General features: G+C 44.8%; 1 protein-coding gene across 1 annotated transcript in view; it reads right to left on the bottom strand.

Moving 5' to 3' along the window:
- The window catches only part of LOC112241268 (plexin-A4), a gene marked incomplete at its 5' end in the record, with an annotated part of 117,632 nt that overhangs the window by 34,580 nt on the left and 63,340 nt on the right, over nt 1–19,712 (bottom strand). Inside the window, 2 exons of the mRNA XM_042316750.1 lie at nt 1,623–1,722; nt 13,269–13,372. Of these exons, the coding sequence (XP_042172684.1) occupies nt 1,623–1,722; nt 13,269–13,372 (204 nt within the window). The remainder of the gene's footprint in view (nt 1–1,622; nt 1,723–13,268; nt 13,373–19,712) is intronic.

Below are 19,712 nucleotides of genomic sequence, written 5' to 3'. Positions count from 1 at the left end.
ATGCATTTGGTTTTACTAGCGTTTAAGAGCAGTTGGAGGCCACGGAAGGAGTGTTGTATGGTGAGTGTGCGTATGTGTTCAGGTATTGTTAATAGTGGCTAATGTATAGAAGACTTTACTATGTGTTCAGGTATTGTTAATAGTGGCTAATATATAGAAGACTTTACTATGTGTTCAGGTATTGCTAATAGTGGCTAATATATAGAAGACTTTACTATGTGTTCAGGTATTGCTAATAATGGAAGACTTTACTATGTGTTCAGGTATTGCTAATAGTGGCTAATGTATGGAAGACTTTACTATGTGTTCAGGTATTGCTAATAGTGGCTAATGTATGGAAGACTTTACTATGTGTTCAGGTATTGCTAATAATGGAAGACTTTACTATGTGTTCAGGTATTGCTAATAATGGAAGAATTTACTATGTGTTCAGGTATTGCTAATAGTGGCTAATATATAGAAGACTTTACTATGTGTTCAGGTATTGCTAATAATGGAAGACTTTACTATGTGTTCAGGTATTGCTAATAGTGGCTAATGTATGGAAGACTTTACTATGTGTTCAGGTATTGCTAATAGTGGCTAATGTATGGAAGACTTTACTATGTGTTCAGGTATTGCTAATAATGGAAGACTTTACTATGTGTTCAGGTATTGCTAATAGTGGCTAATATATAGAAGACTTTACTATGTGTTCAGGTATTGCTAATAATGGAAGACTTTACTATGTGTTCAGGTATTGCTAATAGTGGCTAATATATAGAAGACTTTACTATGTGTTCAGGTATTGCTAATAATGGAAGACTTTACTATGTGTTCAGGTATTGCTAATAATGGAAGACTTTACTATGTGTTCAGGTATTGCTAATAGTGGCTAATATATAGAAGACTTTACTATGTGTTCAGGTATTGCTAATAATGGAAGACTTTACTATGTGTTCAGGTATTGCTAATAATGGAAGACTTTACTATGTGTTCAGGTATTGCTAATAGTGGCTAATGTATAGAAGACTTTACTATGTGTTCAGGTATTGTTAACAGAGCCTTTACATCTGTTAGTGACATATGGAGCTCAGTTAGTTTGAGGGATGAACAGTGTGTGCAGGAGAAGTCTGTGTTGGTTTCTGTGGTGAAGGTTTAGAGGGAGAAGGTGCTGTTTAGCCACGTTTTTTAATTAAAATCCTGGCAATGGAGCTTGTGCATTCGCAACAGGGAATACCCCGTGTGTGTGTAGGTGTGAACGTCTGTGTGTGTGCTGTTGTGTGTTTGTGTGTGCATGTAAGTGTGTGTGTGTGCTGACTCTGACTATGGATCCCACTCCGATGAGAAGGACACAGTTCTTCCTGTTTAACTCTCAGGCACACAGACTGCTGGGAGATGGAGGGGGGGGGGCATCATTGTTTTAGTTCCAGGAGGACAATCCTATCCAGCAGTGAAATCTGGAAATGTGCCGGAAATGTACTCCTCTCTCCTACACACACACACACACACACACACACACACACACACACACACACACACACACACACACACACACACACACACACACACACACACACACACACACACACACACACACACACACACACACACACACACACACACACACACACTTTCCATACCGTATTTACTGGCTGAGGTTCTGGACACAGTTGAGTTGTTGACCGAGTTGTAGGCCGTCACCTGCTTGGGGACCAGGGCCATCACAGAGTTATCAGGCACCTGCAGAGAGCGAGAGAGAGCGAGAGAGAGAGAGTGAGAGAGAGAGAGAGAGCAGAAAGAGAGAGAGAGAGAGAGCAGAAAGAGAGAGAGAGAGAGCGAGAGAGCAGAAAGAGAGCAGAATGACTAATCACCATCCTCAATGAGTGCATTCTGATTCTGCCAAGTGCATTCTGAATACATAACAATCCCCAATGAAGAGAGATGTGGCACTCAGCCACTAAACCCTGGATCACCATACAAATCACTATCCACACGTCATCATGTGTTTATCCTCCATCTATAACAGCTATGATTGGATGCTCAGGAAGCCTTTGTGATCTAATCAGCCCATACACATATGATTAGTGGTAGTGAACGGGGGCAATGTATATCACTATGTGTGAGATGGGACGTCTCAGCCTTCCATTTCAATAATACCCCTCTTCTGGGGCGAGGGGGTGTGTGTGTGTGAGAGAGAGAGAATGACAGAGAAAGAGAGATGGGCTCCTACTTTCGAACACAACAGAAATTGATTCAATTAACACAACTGGGAGAGGGGCTGATCCCAGCCGTGCACAAACACACGTACATATACACACACACACACACTCTGATTAATTTCACCAGCGAGCCCCGCCGGCTGAGGCAGGGTTAATTGAAGAAGTGATCTCTTTAATAGAGTGTGTATGGGGAATAGGGGTGCAGGGCTAAGGGTCTCAGGTGTGTGTTTGGGGTTATTATTACATCATAGCATTATTTCACCCACTCCCCAACCCACTCCCCAACCCACTCCCCAACCCGCTCCTGGTGCATAATGTGTTAGTATCATGACAGGCGACACCCATGGGAGGCTCCAGGGAGATTCCACAGGGATCCAACTACCCCCCTCTAACTATACAACATGGTCCCTAAGCAGTAATCCTATATGTTTATTAGTTCATTTAATGGTGTGTGTGTGTGTTTGGGGTTGTAATATTGGGAGGGGAGGTGGGATGGGATGTGAGATGACAGTTGGGTCCGGGTGGTTTAGGAAGAGGAGGAGGAGAAGAGAGACTGTTGCTCTCATTAAACTGATGGGATGGCCAGATCATATATCAGAGCAATGCTCAGGGTTACAATGTGATTCTCCCTACAGTAAATAATATAATATATACATATTAATATATGCTACTTAGCAGATGCTTTATCCAAAGTGACTTACAGTACAGTGAGTACTTTTATTTGAGCAGAAAGGGCATTGAAACATTAGTTTCAACCAAAGGCGAATGGGTTCTATGCTAACTGTACATAGGGGGGATAGAAATAGAATTAGAATAGTTCCTCTATATCTAGGAGGGTGAATGGGTTCTATGCTAACTGTACATAGGGGGGATAGAAATAGAATTAGAATAGTTCCTCTATATCTAGGAGGGTGAATGGGTCTGTGCTGTATTCATAACAACCCATTAGTATGACAGTTAGCAGAGTCTAATTCCATTCAGAGTGCGCTTTGATCCCATTCTATATTCCATATTTCTGTATTCCATTATAACAAGACAGACGTGGGACTTCTGGAGGCTGTCAAGAGGGGAAATCTGTCTGACCAAAGTTGACAGTAATCAATGATATTCATGTTTTACTAGGTCACCAAGACATTCATAATCTATAAGTGGGTAATCTCTTCCACTAACGATGGTGTTGTACAAAATCTACGTCATGTAAAGTGACCTGTTGGACCCAAAGTGAACAAATGACTGATGTAGACAGTAGATAATCGCCACGAGGTAATACATCATTAAAATATAGCATCATCTAATGTTAGTTTGGTAAAATGATGAGAGGAACGTTTTGGAGTGGGATGACTGCGAGTGTGAATCTGTGGGATGTTTCCAGTCCCCCTCCTTTCCTCCTTACATCCCTCTCTCCTCCCTCCTCGCTCCCTCTCCTCCCTCCTCCCTCACTCCCTCTAACAGGCTTTGAGTGTCTGAGTCTGGTTTTTTGTCAAGGAGAACGCACCCTGCCTTCCCCCTCCTCCCCCTCCCCAGCTGAAAACTGAATTAACTTCTGTCTTCATTATCTCATTCCGGTTTCCAATCAGGCTTCTAATCCATTCTACCTCGCTGTCTCGACCACCACACCCACGACATCCCACTCGCCGCCGTGACATTTCATTTAAGCGTCATGCGGCGGGCAGACCCCCCCTCCGGAAAGCTCATTTGGAGGGCTGCTGGCTTAGGTGTCCACATTATTTACACCATAAGGAGCAAGAGAGCGTCGCTCCGTTCCTATTTCCACCGGTCCATCATTCCGGCTCGCTGGAGGGACAGTTGCCAATAAGGGAATGTACCAATCAGCAGGATTTGTCATAATGGGGTTGTCTGTCTGTCTGTCTGTCTGTCTGTCTGTCTGTCTGTCTGTCTGTCTGTCTGTCTGTCTGTCTGTCTGTCTGTCTGTCTGTCTGTCTGTCACTGTATGTTCATGCGAGATGTACATATGACTGGCTTGTCTGGTGTAATACCAGGTGAAGGTTTGCGTGTGCGCGCGCGCGTGTGTGTGTGTGTTTGCATATTTAGGAATAGTGTCATGTTGTCCATGTCTGGAATGGAGCTGTATGTGTGTGTTTGCATATTTAAAATAGTGTTATGTTGTCCCTGTCTGGAATGGAGCTGGACATACTGTATGTGTGTGTTCTGAGCATGAATGTCCACCTATGTTAATGCCTGTGTTCTAGTGTGTAAAACTCCCTATGAATGTGAAGACAGATGGACATCTGAGTGGAGCACATCAGATCTTAACTCCTCTCCTCTGCTCAGACAGAGAGTTGCCATGGCGTTACGACCGCCTGCCCTTTGTTGGTCATCTCCCTGCCTTTAATCCACCCTCCCTCCCTCGGCTGATTACTTCTGGGGTGTCTATTCAGTCAGGCCCTGATCCTCTGTAATGACCTGGAAGTGCTCTGACAGGCCCAGTCTATTACATGGGTCACAGGTTACGGGGTCAGAGCCAATAAGCCGGAGAGGAGGGAGAAAGTCATGACTACAAAAGCAATAGTCTCTCTACTGATTGTCATCACTGCTGGTTCTACAGGGGGATAGGAGCAATGATATAGTCGGGTGTGACAACTGCCCTTTTCCAAATGTTTTCTGAACGGTGTATGGAGGGTATTTTCGGTCCCCCCTATAAGGGTGCTGTAGCTATAGAAATAGAATAAACAGAGTTCACTTCTTCTGAATGAACATTTAGCTTTTCTTGGACAATGCTGTTTTCTATTCTATTATATTCTATTGTCTGAACGAAAGCTGTAATCCTACAATGGAAGATTCAAACACTAAAAACATTGAATCTAGGGTTGCAAAATTCCTGTAAATTTCCCCAAATTCCCCAGTTTTCCAGAAATCCTGGTTGGAAAATTCTTGAAATTACGAGGGAATCCAGGAATCCTCCAACCTGGATGTCTTGGAAAACCTGGGGATTTTGGGAAAGTTACCGAAATGTTGCAACTCTGATTGTACTGTCTAGGGTCCTGATCAACCCTGATTGTACTGTCTAGGGTCCTGATCAACCCTGATTGTACTGTCTAGGGTCGTGATCAACTCTGTACTGTCTAGGGTCCTGATCAACTCTGATTGTACTGTCTAGGGTCCTGATCAACTCTGATTGTACTGTCTAGGGTCCTGATCAACCCTGATTGTACTGTCTAGGTCCTGATCAACTCTGATTGTACTGTCTAGGGCCCTGATCAACCCTGATTGTACTGTCTAGGGTCCTGATCAACTGTCTGATTTTACTGTCTAGGGTCCTGATCAACCCTGATTGTACTGTCTAGGGTCCTGATCAACTCTGATTGTACTGTCTAGGGTCCTGATCAACTCTGTACTGTCTAGGGTCCTGATCAACCCTGATTGTACTGTCTAGGGTCCTGATCAACCCTGATTGTACTGTCTAGGGTCCTGATCAACTCTGATTGTACTGTCTAGGGTCCTGATCAACTCTGATTGTACTGTCTAGGGTCCTGATCAACCCTGATTGTACTGTCTAGGGTCCTGATCAACCCTGATTGTACTGTCTAGGGTCCTGATCAACTCTGATTGTACTGTCTAGGGTCCTGATCAACTCTGTAATGTCTAGGGCCCTGATCAACCCTGATTGTACTGTCTAGGGTCCTGATCAACCCTGATTGTACTGTCTAGGGTCCTGATCAACTCTGATTGTACTGTGTCTACATGAAAGGATGCTGCATCTGAAGATAACAATCACTCAATATATTTTCTACCTTTGTAGGGGATTTCAAACTGAACATCCATTTATGTTTTTACTCTAATGACTGTTTTGAGATCTAAAACCGACTTTGCTCTTTTGCTCAGAACATCAAATCAAAATCAAATCAAACTTTATTTGCCACATGCGCCGAATACAACCAGTGTAGACTTTACTGTTGAAATGCTGACTGACAAGCCCTTAACCAACAGTGTAGACTTTACTGTTGAAATGCTGACTTACAAGCCCTTAACCAACAGTGTAGACTTTACTGTTGAAATGCTGACTGACAAGCCCTTAGCCAACAGTGTAGACTTTACTGTTGAAATGCTGACTTACAAGCCCTTAACCAACAGTGTAGACTTTACTGTTGAAATGCTGACTTACAAGCCCTTAGCCAACAGTGTAGACTTTACTGTTGAAATGCTGACTTACTGTTGAAATGCCCTTAGCCAACAGTGTAGACTTTACTGTTGAAATGCTGACTTACAAGCCCTTAACCAACAGTGTAGACTTTACTGTTGAAATGCTGACTTACAAGCCCTTAGCCAACAGTGTAGACTTTACTGTTGAAATGCTGACTTACAAGCCCTTAGCCAACAGTGTAGACTTTACTGTTGAAATGCTGACTTACAAGCCCTTAACCAACAGTGTAGACTTTACTGTTGAAATGCTGACTTACAAGCCCTTAACCAACAGTGTAGACTTTACTGTTGAAATGCTGACTTACAAGCCCTTAGCCAACAGTGTAGACTTTACTGTTGAAATGCTGACTTACAAGCCCTTAGCCAACAGTGTAGACTTTACTGTTGAAATGCTGACTTACAAGCCCTTAACCAACAGTGTAGACTTTACTGTTGAAATGCTGACTTACAAGCCCTTAACCAACAGTGTAGACTTTACTGTTGAAATGCTGACTTACAAGCCCTTAACCAACAGTGTAGACTTTACTGTTGAAATGCTGACTGACAAGCCCTTAACCAACAGTGTAGACTTTACTGTTGAAATGCTGACTGACAAGCCCTTAACCAACAGTGTAGACTTTACTGTTGAAATGCTGACTTACAAGCCCTTAACCAACAGTGTAGACTTTACTGTTGAAATGCTGACTGACAAGCCCTTAAACCAACAGTGTAGACTTTACTGTTGAAATGCTGACTTACAAGCCCTTAACCAACAGTGTAGACTTTACTGTTGAAATGCTGACTTACAAGCCCTTAACCAACAGTGTAGACTTTACTGTTGAAATGCTGACTGCCCTTACCAAGCCCTTACCCTTAACCAACAGTGTTTACTGAAATGCTGACTGACAAGCCCTTAGCCAACAGTGTAGACTTTACTGTTGAAATGCTGACTTTACCAACAGTGTAGACTTTACTGTTGAAATGCTGACTTACAAGCCCTTAAACAGTGTAGACTTTACTGTTGAAATGCTGACTTACAAGCCCTTAACCAACAGTGTAGACTTTACTGTTGAAATGCTGACTTACAAGCCCTTAACCAACAGTGTAGACTTTACTGTTGAAATGCTGACTTACAAGCCCTTAACCAACAGTGTAGACTTTACTGTTGAAATGCTGACTGACAAGCCCTGAACCAACAGTGTAGACTTTACTGTTGAAATGCTGACTGACAAGCCCTTAACCAACAGTGTAGACTTTACTGTTGAAATGCTGACTGACAAGCCCTTAACCAACAGTGTAGACTTTACTGTTGAAATGCTGACTTACAAGCCCCTAACCAACAGTGTAGACTTTACTGTTGAAATGCTGACTGACAAGCCCTTAAACCAACAGTGTAGACTTTACTGTTGAAATGCTGACTTACAAGCCCTTAACCAACAGTGTAGACTTTACTGTTGAAATGCTGACTTACAAGCCCTTAACCAACAGTGTAGACTTTACTGTTGAAATGCTGACTGACAAGCCCTTAACCAACAGTGTAGACTTTACTGTTGAAATGCTGACTTACAAGCCCTTAACCAACAGTGTAGACTTTACTGTTGAAATGCTGACTGACAAGCCCTTAACCAACAGTGTAGACTTTACTGTTGAAATGCTGACTTACAAGCCCTTAACCAACAGTGCAGTTCAAGAAGAGGAAAATATTTACCAAGTAGACTAAAATAAAAAGTCATCATAAAAAGTAACACAATAAGAATAACGAGGCTTTATACAGGAGGCACCAGTACCGAGTCAGTGTGGAGGCTTTATACAGGGGGTACCGGTACCGAGTCAGTGTGGAGGCTATATACAGGGGGCACCGGTACCGAGTCAGTGTGGAGGCTATATACAGGGGGCACCGGTACCGAGTCAGTGTGGAGGCTATATACAGGGGTCACCGGTACCGAGTCAGTGTGGAGGCTATATACAGGGGTCACCAGTACCGAGTCAGTGTGGAGGCTATATACAGGGGGCACCAGTACAGAGTCAGTGTGGAGGCTATATACAGGGGGTACCAGTACCGAGTCAGTGTGCAGGGGTAAAGGCTAGTTGAGGTAATATGTACATCTAGGTGGGGGCAAAGTGACTATGCATAGGTAACAATCAAACATTGATTAGCAGCAGTGTACAAGGGGGGGTCAATGTAAATAGATAATTATGAATTGTTCAGCAGTCTTATTGTTTGGGGGTAGAAGCTGTTGAGGAGCTTTTTGGTCCTAGACTTGGCGCTCCGGTACCGCTTGCCGTGCGGTAGCAGAGAAAACGGTCCATAACTTGGATGGCTGGAGTCTGACAATTTTATGGGCTTTCCTTTTTGACACCGCCTATTATATAGGTCCTGGATGGCAGGAAGCTTGGCCCCAGTTATGTACTGGGCCGTTTGCACTACCCTCTGTAGCGCCTTACGGTTAGATGCCGAGCAGTTGCCATACCAGGCGGTGATGCAACCGGTCAGGATGCTCTCGATGGTGCAGCTGTAGAACCTTTTGAGGATCTGGGGGCCCATGACAAATATTTTCAGTCTCCTGAGGGGAAAAAGGTTTTGTTGTGCCCTCTTCATGACTGTCTTGGTATGTTAGGACTATGATAGTTTGTTGGTGATGTGGACACAAAGGAACTTGAAACTCTCGACCCGCTCCACTACAACCCTGTCGATGTTAATGAGGGCCTGTTCGGCCCGCCTTTTCCTGTAGTCCACGCTCAACTCCTTTGTCTTGCTCACATTGAGGGAGAGGTTGTTGTCCTGGCACCACACTGCCAGTTCTCTGACCTCCTCCCTATAGGCCGTCTCATCGTTGTCGGTGATCAATGTTGTGTTGTCAGCAAACTTAATGATGGTGTTTGAGTCGTGTTTGTCCACGCAGTCGTGGGTGAACAAGGAATACAGGAGGGGACTAAGTACACACCCCTGAGGGGCCCCAGTGTTAAGGATCAGACTGGCAGACGTATTGTTGCCTACTCTTACCACCTGGGGACGGCCCATCAGGAAGTCCAGGATTTAGTTGCAGTTGGAGGTGTTTAGTCCCAGAGTCCTTAGCTTAGTGATGAGCTTCGTGGGCACTATGGTGTTGAACGTTGAGCTGTAGTCGATGAACAGCATTCTTACATGTTTGTTCCTTTTGTCCAGGTGAGAAAGGGCGGTGTGGAGTGCGATTGAGATTATGTCATCTGTGGATCTGCTGGGGCGGTATGCAAATTGGAGTGGGTCTAGGGTGTCCTGGAGGATGCTGTTGATGTGAGCCATGACCAGCCTTTCAAAGCACTTCCCGGCTACCGACGTGAGTGCCACGAGAGGTAATAATTTAGGCAGGTTACCTCCGCTTCCTTGGGCACAGGGACTATGGTGGTCTACTTGAAACACGTAGGTATTACAGACTCAGTCAGGGAGAGGTTGAAAATGTCAGTGAAGACACTTGACAGTTGGCCTGCGCATTCTTTGACTACACGTCCTGGTAATCCGTCTGGCCCAGCGGCTTTAAAGGTTTTGTTCACATCGGCTACCAAGAGAGTTATCACACAGTCATCCAGAACAGCTGGTGCTCTCGTTCATGCTTCAGTGTTGATTGCCTTGAAGCAAGCATAAAAGGCATTTAGCTCGTCTGGTAGGCTCGCGTCACTGGGCAGCTCGTGACTGGGTTTCCCTTTGTAGTCCATAATAGTTTCAAGCCCTGCCGCATCCGACGAGCGTCAGAGCTCGTAGTAGGATCAATCTTAATCCTGTATTGATGCTTTGCTTGTTTGATAGTTCGTCTGAGGGCATAGCAGGATTTCTTATAAACGTCCGGATTAGTCTCCCGCTCCTTGAAAGCGGCAGCTCTAGCCTTTAGCTAGATGAGAATGTTGCCTGTAATCCAGGGATTCTGGTTGGGATACGTACGTACAGTCACTTTGGGGAGGAAGTCATCAATGCACTTATTGATGAAGCCGATGACAGATGTGGTGTATTCCTCAATGCCATTGGATGAATCCCAGAACATATTCCAGTCTGTGCTAGCAAAACTGTCCTTTAGTGTAGCATCCGCGTCATATGACCACTTCCGTATTGAAAGAGTGACTGATACTTCCTGCTTTAGTTTTTGATTGTAAGCAGGAATCAGGAGGATAGAATTGTGGTCAGATTTGCCAAATGGAGGGCGGGGAAGAGCTTTGTATGCATCTCTGTGTGTGGAGTAAAGGTGGTCTAGGTTTTCTTTTCTCCTGGTTGCACATATGACATGCAGGTAAAAATGTGGTAAAACTGATTTAAGATTGCCTGCAGTCCCCGGCCACTAGGAGCGCTGCTTCTGGGTGAGCATTTTCTTCTTTGCTTATGGCCTTATAGAGTTGGTTGAGAGGGGTCTTAGTGCCAGTTTTGCTTTGTGGTGGTAAATAGACGGCTACGAATAATACAGATAAGAACTCTATGCAGATAGTACGGTCGAAAGCTTATCATAAGGTACTCTACCTCAGGTGAGCAATACCTTGACTTCTTTAATATAAGACATCGCACACCAGCTGTTGTTGACAAAAAGACACACCCCCACCCCTCATCTTACCAGAGGTAGCGTCTCTGTTCTGCCGGTGCATGTAAAATCCCGCCAGCTCTATATTGTCCGTTTCTTCGTTCAGCCAAGTCTCAGTGAAACATAAGATGTTACAGTTTTTAATGTCCCATTGGATAATCTTAATAATAGGTCATCCATTTTATTTTCTAACGATTGCACATTAACAAGGAGAATGGAAGGCATTGGGAGTTTACTCGCTCGCCTCCGGCTTCTCAGAAGGATCCCCGATCTGCGCCCACTTTTCCGGCGTCTTTTCTTCATGCAAAAGGCGTGGATCTGGGCCTGTTCCAGTGAAAGCAGGATTTCCTTCTCGTTGGACTCGTTAAAGGAAAAAGTTTCTTCCAGTCCAAGATGAGTAATTGCTTTTCTGATGTCCAGAAGTTATTTCCGGTCATAAGAGATGTAGCAGCAACATACACAATAAGTAAAAAAAGAAGTTACACAAAATGCAAATAAAATGTAAAAAATTGCACAATTGGTTGGAATGTAAAACGTCAGTCATGTTCTCCGGTGCCATGTATTAGTCTATTAGTCTATTGGCTGGAGAAATCCACATAGTCCATTTAGAACTGTCAAAGGATGTGCGTGTTCATTCAATAGCTTGGCAGAGGCTTTTAAGCCTGCTAAAATTATTGAAACAGAATTCTGCCTGACTGATCCTCAAATCAAATCAAATCAAATTCCCCTTTCAGTCTCAAAGTGCTGTACAGAAACCCAGCCTAAAACCCCAAACAGCACAATGCAGGTGTATTGAAAAAACTCCCTAGAAAGGCCAAAACCTGAAGAAACCTAGAGGGAACCAGGCTATGAGTCCTCTTCTGGCTGTGTCGGGTGGAAAAACATTCTGTTCCTGACCAGCATGGTCGATCAGAACAGTTGAAACTGGAGCAGCAGCACAGTCATCGGTCCTACGCGTCAACAACCTAAACCAACATGATCGGACACAACACGTGTGCAATACTGTCAGGATGCGTGCGTAGACATCTTGTGAAGCCTCTAGTCTCTTTGGTACTGTTACTCTTGTAATACTAGTTTAGGTGCTTTCCTACCGTCAACTCTGACTTGCAGAGTTCTAATCAAAGTCTGATTTTTAATGAGTTTCTGTTTCCTTCAGTGTTTGGGGGGAAATACATGTGGTAGTGGATAAAGGTGCTGTCTGTCTGTGGAATGGCGGCGTTTGGAAACAGAGACAACAAAGAGAGCGGCTGATGACTCCTGAACTCAGAAGGCTGGAGGAGCGAGGGAGGAGGGAGGCAGGTGATATGGTGAGGCAGGCGGTATAGATAGAATCAGTTAAACAAATAAACAAACTCAAAACACAAATCTCCCTCCGGCTCCGTCTGATGAGATCAGGAGGTCTATTTGAGAAAAGAGCCGTGAGTGGTGTGTGTGTGTGTTTTGCAAAGAGACCTTTACAGGGTAATCTATTTGATGAAACATTTATGAGGTTGAGCCAGCATTTTGACTGGCTGATTAGCTGCAAAAGTTTACCTGGAAATGGAATGACACTCAGGTGGAGTGAGTTTACCTGTGAGTGAGTGTGCAATATGAATTTATCTAGTGTACCGTCTATATTATGGTAGTACCTGGAAGTCAATCATCTCAAACATGTATTTACCTGGAAGTGGATACTCTAATAGTTAGAGCCTAATCTGGACCATCAGTTTACCTCAAACTGAACTCTATGTAGCATAATATTTACATGGAAACATGGTGCACCACACTGTATTATACACTATGAGAGGGAATAGTTTAGTTTTGATATTGCAAATACACACTGGAGGGGAAAACAAACTACTTCATTCTATTCATCCATTTTGCTTGTCTCTAACAGGCTTTGTTGGTACACTAGCAAATCACCAGTCCCTTCTGTACAGCGTATTGGGAGTTATCTTCAATCTTCTCCATTACGGATCAGTGTACCCTATAGAAATACAATGAATTATACTTCTACCCTCTCTGTCCTGAGTGAACATGGGTATGACTCCACCTGTAGATATGCATGTCCCTTGTAGTATATGTGTGTTCTAGATAGTGATGCGTGTACCTGGTCGTATAGATATTTGTGTTCTAGATAATGATGCGTGTACCTGGTCATATAGATATTTGTGTTCTAGATAGTGATGCGTGAACCTGGTCGTATAGATATGTGTTCTAGATAGTGATGCATGTAACTGGTCGTAAGTCAGACTGTAGATATGTTTAAAAAAAATATATATATATATATATATATATACACACACACATCTTTATTTAACTAGGCAAGTCAGTTAAGAACAAATTCTTATTTTCAATGACGGCCTAGGAACAGTGGGTTAACTGTTGTAGATAGTGATGCGTGTACCTGGTAGTGAGCAAGCATGTTGAGTCTCTTCCAGTCGCTCTCAATCTTGGTAGAGAGGTCTTCGTCCATCAGGATCGTACGCTGACCTCTGCCCTGACGCCACTCTGTGAGGGGGCAAAGGTAAAGACAGGTTAGGGCACTACAGGGAGAAAGAGAGATTTATATCCAGCCTGCACAGAATGACCTTTTCCACAAGATGCAGTGATCACTATCACATAGTGAATCCATGTCACGCTCTCTTTTTGTACACTCCTTTGATGTCACACATGCAGGTTGGCATTTATTGTCATGAATCTTTCCCTGGTGGCAGCTCTGTAGAGTGGTCACTGACTGACACAGCCACAAAGTCATCAAATATTTTAAACCTATTTTTACAATATAGCCAGTTTTGACTTTCTAGATGGCCCGTGTAGTGAAGAATTGCTCATTTCTGCCTCCAGGGCAAGATTCATGACAGTGAATGTCAACCTGCGTCACATACACACTGGTTCTGCAGGAGCCATGTATGTCTGGACGGTGGGAAGAGAAGGGGAGTGGCTACAGTGAAACAGATCTGGAGTTCCTGGAATCCTTCCTTTGAGGCCAGCATGAGATTCCCAGGCCACAAAGTAGCGATACCGAGAAGTAGAACGAGTGTGACAACGAGTGTTAGTAGCAAGAGAGAACGAGAGGGAGGACAAGAAGAAAGAGGAAAAAGAAAGGAAGGAAAATTAATCACCCACTCTGCTCTTTGATAGAGAGCGGATCGGGGGCCTTCGCTGGACCCTCTCGATCGATGGATGTGATTACCACTGCTAGCCAAGGTCCCTACTTCCTCTTTCATCTGTGGCGGGCCCCTGGCCCCACGCTGAGTGCTCTCCACCATCGACCAGCGCTAAACCCCTGCTGAACTGTCTCTTATTGTCATTACTGGGAACTAGCTAGGGCAGGAGAAACCACACCACCGCTACCCCATTCAGCTGGACTTTCAGTCTCAGCTAGAAATACCACACCATTGCACCCTCAGGAGATACCCCACCAAAGCATCCTAAAGAGTAATCCAACCACAGCACCCTTCAAGAGAAACCATACCACCGCTCGAGATACAACGCCACCCCAAAGACATACGAAATAGCCTACCACCCTCACCACTGTAGAGAAACCCCACCACTGTATTCCGTCACATTATAATGAAAATAAAATATATTGTGGAAAACAAACAAGGAGGTGATATTCTTTTGTTTGCCGCATTTGAGTTTATATAAGAATGTGTCACTGTGTCGGTGTTGTTCCCGCCTGGCGTCGGTCACTGTCATCTCCTATTCCAATCACAAATAGACCAACAAAGCAGCAATCACAGGGCAGATGATGAAACACGTCCTAGGAGGGGTGCGGAGAACAACTTTGGCATCAGAAATCTCCAGGAAACACAAAGCCTCCTATTGTTTTCTCTCTGTACTGTACATCTTTCCATCAACATGCAAATGACCTGAGTCTCCAGTTGGGCCAGAGTAAACAAACCAAAGGAAGAGGAGAGAGGGAATTGGAAAAAAGGAGAGGAAAGAAAGGATGAATTTGGAGAAAAACAGAGTAAGATGAGATTGCCCCTGTATCCCAATTCTCCCAGGTCTCTCTGTGTGGAGCCCAGTGTTGTAGATAAAGGCTTTGGGGAGTGGAGGGATTCTAGAACATCGGAGCTCCTACAGTGAAGGTTAAGGTTATTGAGGTAGTGTTGTCATACTGCAGAGGGGGAAGTAGTGAAGGTTGTTGAGGTAGTGTTGTCATACTGCAGAGGGGGAAGTAGTGAAGGTTGTTGAGGTAGTGTTGTCATACTGCAGAGGGGGAAGTAGTGAAGGTTATTGAGGTAGTGTTGTCATACTGCAGAGGGGGAAGCAGTGAAGGTTATTGAGGTAGTGTTGTCATAATGCAGAGGGGGAAGTAGTGAAGGTTATTGAGGTAGTGTTGTCATACTGCAGAGGGGGAAGTAGTGAAGGTTATTGAGGTAGTGTTGTCATACTGCAGAGGGGGAAATAGTGAAGGTTATTGAGGTAGTGTTGTCATACTGCAGAGGGGGAAGTAGTGAAGGTTATTGAGGTAGTGTTGTCATACTGCAGAGGGGGAAGTAGTGAAGGTTATTGAGGTAGTGTTGTTATACTGCAGAGTGAAGGTTGTTGAGGTAGTGTTGTTATACTGCAGAGGGGGAACCCGTGAAGGTTATTGAGGTAGTGTTGTTATACTGCAGAGGGGGAACCAGTGAAGGTTGTTGAGGTAGTGTTGTTATACTGCAGAGGGGGAACCAGTGAAGGTTGTTGAGGTGGTGTTGTTATACTGCAGAGGGGGAACCAGTGAAGGTTGTTGAGGTAGTGTTGTTATACTGCAGAGGGGGAACCAGTGAAGGTTATTGAGGTAGTGTTGTTATACTGCAGAGTGAAGGTTGTTGAGGTAGTGTTGTTATACTGCAGAGGGAGAAGTAGTGAAGGTTGTTGAGGTAGTGTTGTTATACTGCAGAGGGAGAAGTAGTGAAGGTTGTTGAGGTAGTGTTGTTATACTGCAGAGGGAGAACCAGTGAAGGTTGTTGAGGTAGTGTTGTTATACTGCAGAGGGGGAACCAGTGAAAGTTGTTGAGGTAGTGTTGTTATACTGCAGAGGGGGAACCAGTGAAGGTTGTTGAGGCAGTGTTGTCATACTGCAGAGGGCGAACCAGTGAAGGTTGTTGAGGTAGTGTTGTTATACTGCAGAGGGGGAACCAGTGAAGGTTGTTGAGGTAGTGTTGTTATACTGCAGAGGGGGAACCAGTGAAGGTTGTTGAGGTAGTGTTGTCATACTGCAGAGGGGGAAGCAGCATACACATGTACCTGCATACGCATATACATACACATACACACACACACACACACACAATTCACTCCCCCCACCCTCACACACGTACCTATACCTCCCCACACAGACAAAGCAGGTCTTTCTTGGGTTGGTTCTCACGCCCTGTCCCCTCCTATCGTGCCTCCCTCAGGGGGACCCGGCATGAGGAATTAAAAACAATATCTGGGACAAAAAAACTCTTGTCAAATTTGTTTTCAGGAGAGCCTGCAAGATGGAAACTGAGGATTGTCAATATGGGGGAGGAGGTTGGGGGAAGAGTTTGTCCGGACTAGGGAGGCCCGTTGATCTGTTAGTGGAATCATGCAGAGATGCTTCCTCTCCCTCTGAGTGGACCGTTCCATTCTGTGTAATATCCTTCTACCTATTGTCTTTTATACAAGACATAAATGACACCGCTTCCCTCCTAAACTACTTCATGTAGTCATAATGCCCTCCAGACGCAGTGACGACACGCAGTGAGTTCCCCCTCAGACTAAATGTCCAATTCTCTATAATAATAATAAACAATAAGACAACACACTGCCCGGTGGGCGCCATGAAACTGCCCGGTGGGCGCCATGAAACTGCCCGGTGGGCGCCATGAAACTGCCCGGTGGGCGCCATGAAACTGCCCGGTGGGCGTCATGAAACTGCCCGGTGGGCGCCATGAAACTGCCCGGTGGGCGCCATGAAACTGCCCGGTGGGCGCCATGAAACTGCCCGGTGGGCGCCATGAAACTGCCCGGTGGGCGTCATGAAACTGCCCGGTGGGCGTCATGAAACTGCCCGGTGGGCACCATGAAACTGCCCGGTGGGCGCCATGAAACTGCCCGGTGGGCGCCATGAAACTGCCCGGTGGGCGCCATGAAACTGCCCGGTGGGCGCCATGAAACTGCCCGGTGGGCGCCATGAAACAATTTCGCAATGGAGCGCTCGCCAAAAACCTAAACCAATCTCTTCACTTATCAGAGAGACATTCCCCCATCACAGCTCCGTATGCCATTATGAATATACTATTACTAAGAAAACACAGGGCCACACACACACACACACACACACACACACACACACACACACACACACACACACACACACACACACACACACACACACACACACACACACCATCCTGATATGTGAATCCATAAAAAGGCTGGCCACTCACCATCTACCTAGAAAGACCTGACAAACTTGATGGAATTACAATCAGGAAATAAAACACACACACACTTAGGCGTGATAGGCCGTGCAGCCGGAAGATGTAGTGCCAGGATGTTGTATTGTGGGACTGAGAGACTTATGTCTTCGCATAGCAGAATGGGATTGTGACCTGTGCTCCCTCTCCGGCCTCTAGGTCATCAGGCTGCTTGTTACGGCACACACCTGTCACCATCGTTACGTGCACCTGCGCGTCGTCAGACTCACCTGGACTCAATCACTTCCCTGATTACCTTCCCTATATATGTCACTCCCTTAGGTTCCTTCCCTATATATGTCACTCCCTTTGGTTCCTTCCCTATATATGTCACTCCCTTTGGTTCCTTCCCTATATATGTCACTCCCTTTGGTTCCTTCCCTATATATGTCACTCCCTTTGGTTCCTTCCCTATATATGTCACTCCCTTTGGTTCCTTCCCTATATATGTCACTCCCTTTGGTTCCTTCCCTATATGTCACTCCCTTTGGTTCCTTCCCTATATATGTCTCCCTTTGGTTCCTTCCCTATATATGTCAGTCCCTTTGGTTCCTTCCCTATATATGTCACCTTCCCTTTGGTTCCTTCCCTATATGTCACTCCCTTTGGTTCCTTCCCTATATATGTCACTCCCTTTGGTTCCTTCCCTATATATGTCACTCCCTTTGGTTCCTTCCCTATATATGTCACTCCCTTTGGTTCCTTCCCTATATATGTCACTCCCTTTGGTTCCTTCCCTATATATGTCACTCCCTTTGGTTCCTTCCCTATATGTCACTCCCTTTGGTTCCTTCCCCTTATGTCACTCCCTTTGGTTCCTTCCCTATATATGTCACTCCCTTTGGTTCCTTCCTTTGTCACTCCCTTTGGTTCCTTCCCTATATATGTCACTCCCTTTGGTTCCTTCCCTATATATGTCACTCCCTTTGGTTCCTTCCCTCACTCCCTTTGGTTCCTTCCCCTATATATGTCACTCCCTTTGGTTCCTTCCCTATATATGTTCCTTCCCCTATATATGTCACTCCCTTTGGTTCCTTCCCTATATATGTCACTCCCTTTGGTTCCTTCCCTCCCTTTGGTTCCTTCCCCTTATATGTCACTCCCTTTGGTTCCTTCCCTATATATGTCACTCCCTTTGGTTCCTTCCCTATATATGTCACTCCCTTTGGTTCCTTCCCCAGGCATCATTGTTTCTGTTCCAGTTTCATGTCTGTCCGTTGTTCGTGTTTTCTTGTTCTGTACTATGTTACATGTATTTTTAAACACACTCCCTGAACTTGCTTCCCGACTCTCAGCTCACTCGTTACAGGGACGTACAGGGGGAGCAGATCACCACTCCTCACTACTACAAACAGAGACAATTAGTCATCTTATAACACCATTAGGAAATAACCTTGGTGAAGAAAATGACAACCCAGTCTAGTGAGAACAGGAAGTAAGAAAGAATGAGAGAAGAAGAGAAAGCTGGAGTGAAAGAAAAGAAGGCCGATTTCTTCGAAAGTTTCACAGAAAAAAAAAAATAAGATTGAGGAGGTTTGGGGATCTGAGAGCCTCTCCATTGATTACTTGATCAATCATGTGAGTCAGAGTGTGGTCAACAGGGCTGGATCGATGGGCAGTCGGGGGGGAAGGGAACAATCACACAGCACCAGACATAGGAGCCAGAGAGAGGTCTGCTGGACTCAACTCTCCTGAGATCTATGGAGGGAGGCTGGTGTTGAGTCTCTCTGAACACTACTGTAATTTGAAGAAGAAGTCTTGAGAATCAATGGGTGTAGATCACAGGTGTCAAACTCATTCCACGGAGGGCCGAGTGGCTGAGAGTTTCTCGCTCCTCCCTTGTACCGGATGGATGAATTAAGGTCACTAATTAGTAAGGAACTCCCCTCACCTGGTTGTCTAAGACTTAATTGAAAGGAGAAATCAAAAAGCAGCAGACACTAAGCCCTCTGTGGAATGAGTTTAACATCCCTGGTGTGGAGGAGCATGAGAACTCTCACAATGGCCTCCACATGTTCAATAACTGAAGACTCATCAACACCGATTTGTCCACGTGATGGAAAACTCAATGTTCGTCAATTAAAAACAAAAAATACAATATATATTTGCAATAATAATTCCAGGTGTTAACCTTTTCAACTCCAGGGAACATTTTCTCCATTTGTACCCGTATATGGTTGCTGTTTTGTACTGGTATATGGTTGCTGTTTTGTACCCGTATATGGTTGCTGTTTTGTACTGGTATATGGTTGCTGTTTTGTACTGGTATATGGTTGCTGTTTTGTACTGGTATATGGTTGCTGTTTTGTACTGGTATATGGTTGCTGTTTTGTACCCGTATATGGTTGCTGTTTTGTACTGGTATATGGTTGCTGTTTTGTACTGGTATATGGTTGCTGTTTTGTACTGGT

This window comes from Oncorhynchus tshawytscha, unplaced genomic scaffold, assembly GCF_018296145.1.
Source record: "Oncorhynchus tshawytscha isolate Ot180627B unplaced genomic scaffold, Otsh_v2.0 Un_contig_4562_pilon_pilon, whole genome shotgun sequence".
Classification (NCBI taxonomy): Eukaryota; Metazoa; Chordata; class Actinopteri; order Salmoniformes; family Salmonidae; genus Oncorhynchus; species Oncorhynchus tshawytscha.
Note: the sequence above shows the minus strand (reverse complement) of the source record. Positions and strands in the feature narration are given on the sequence as shown.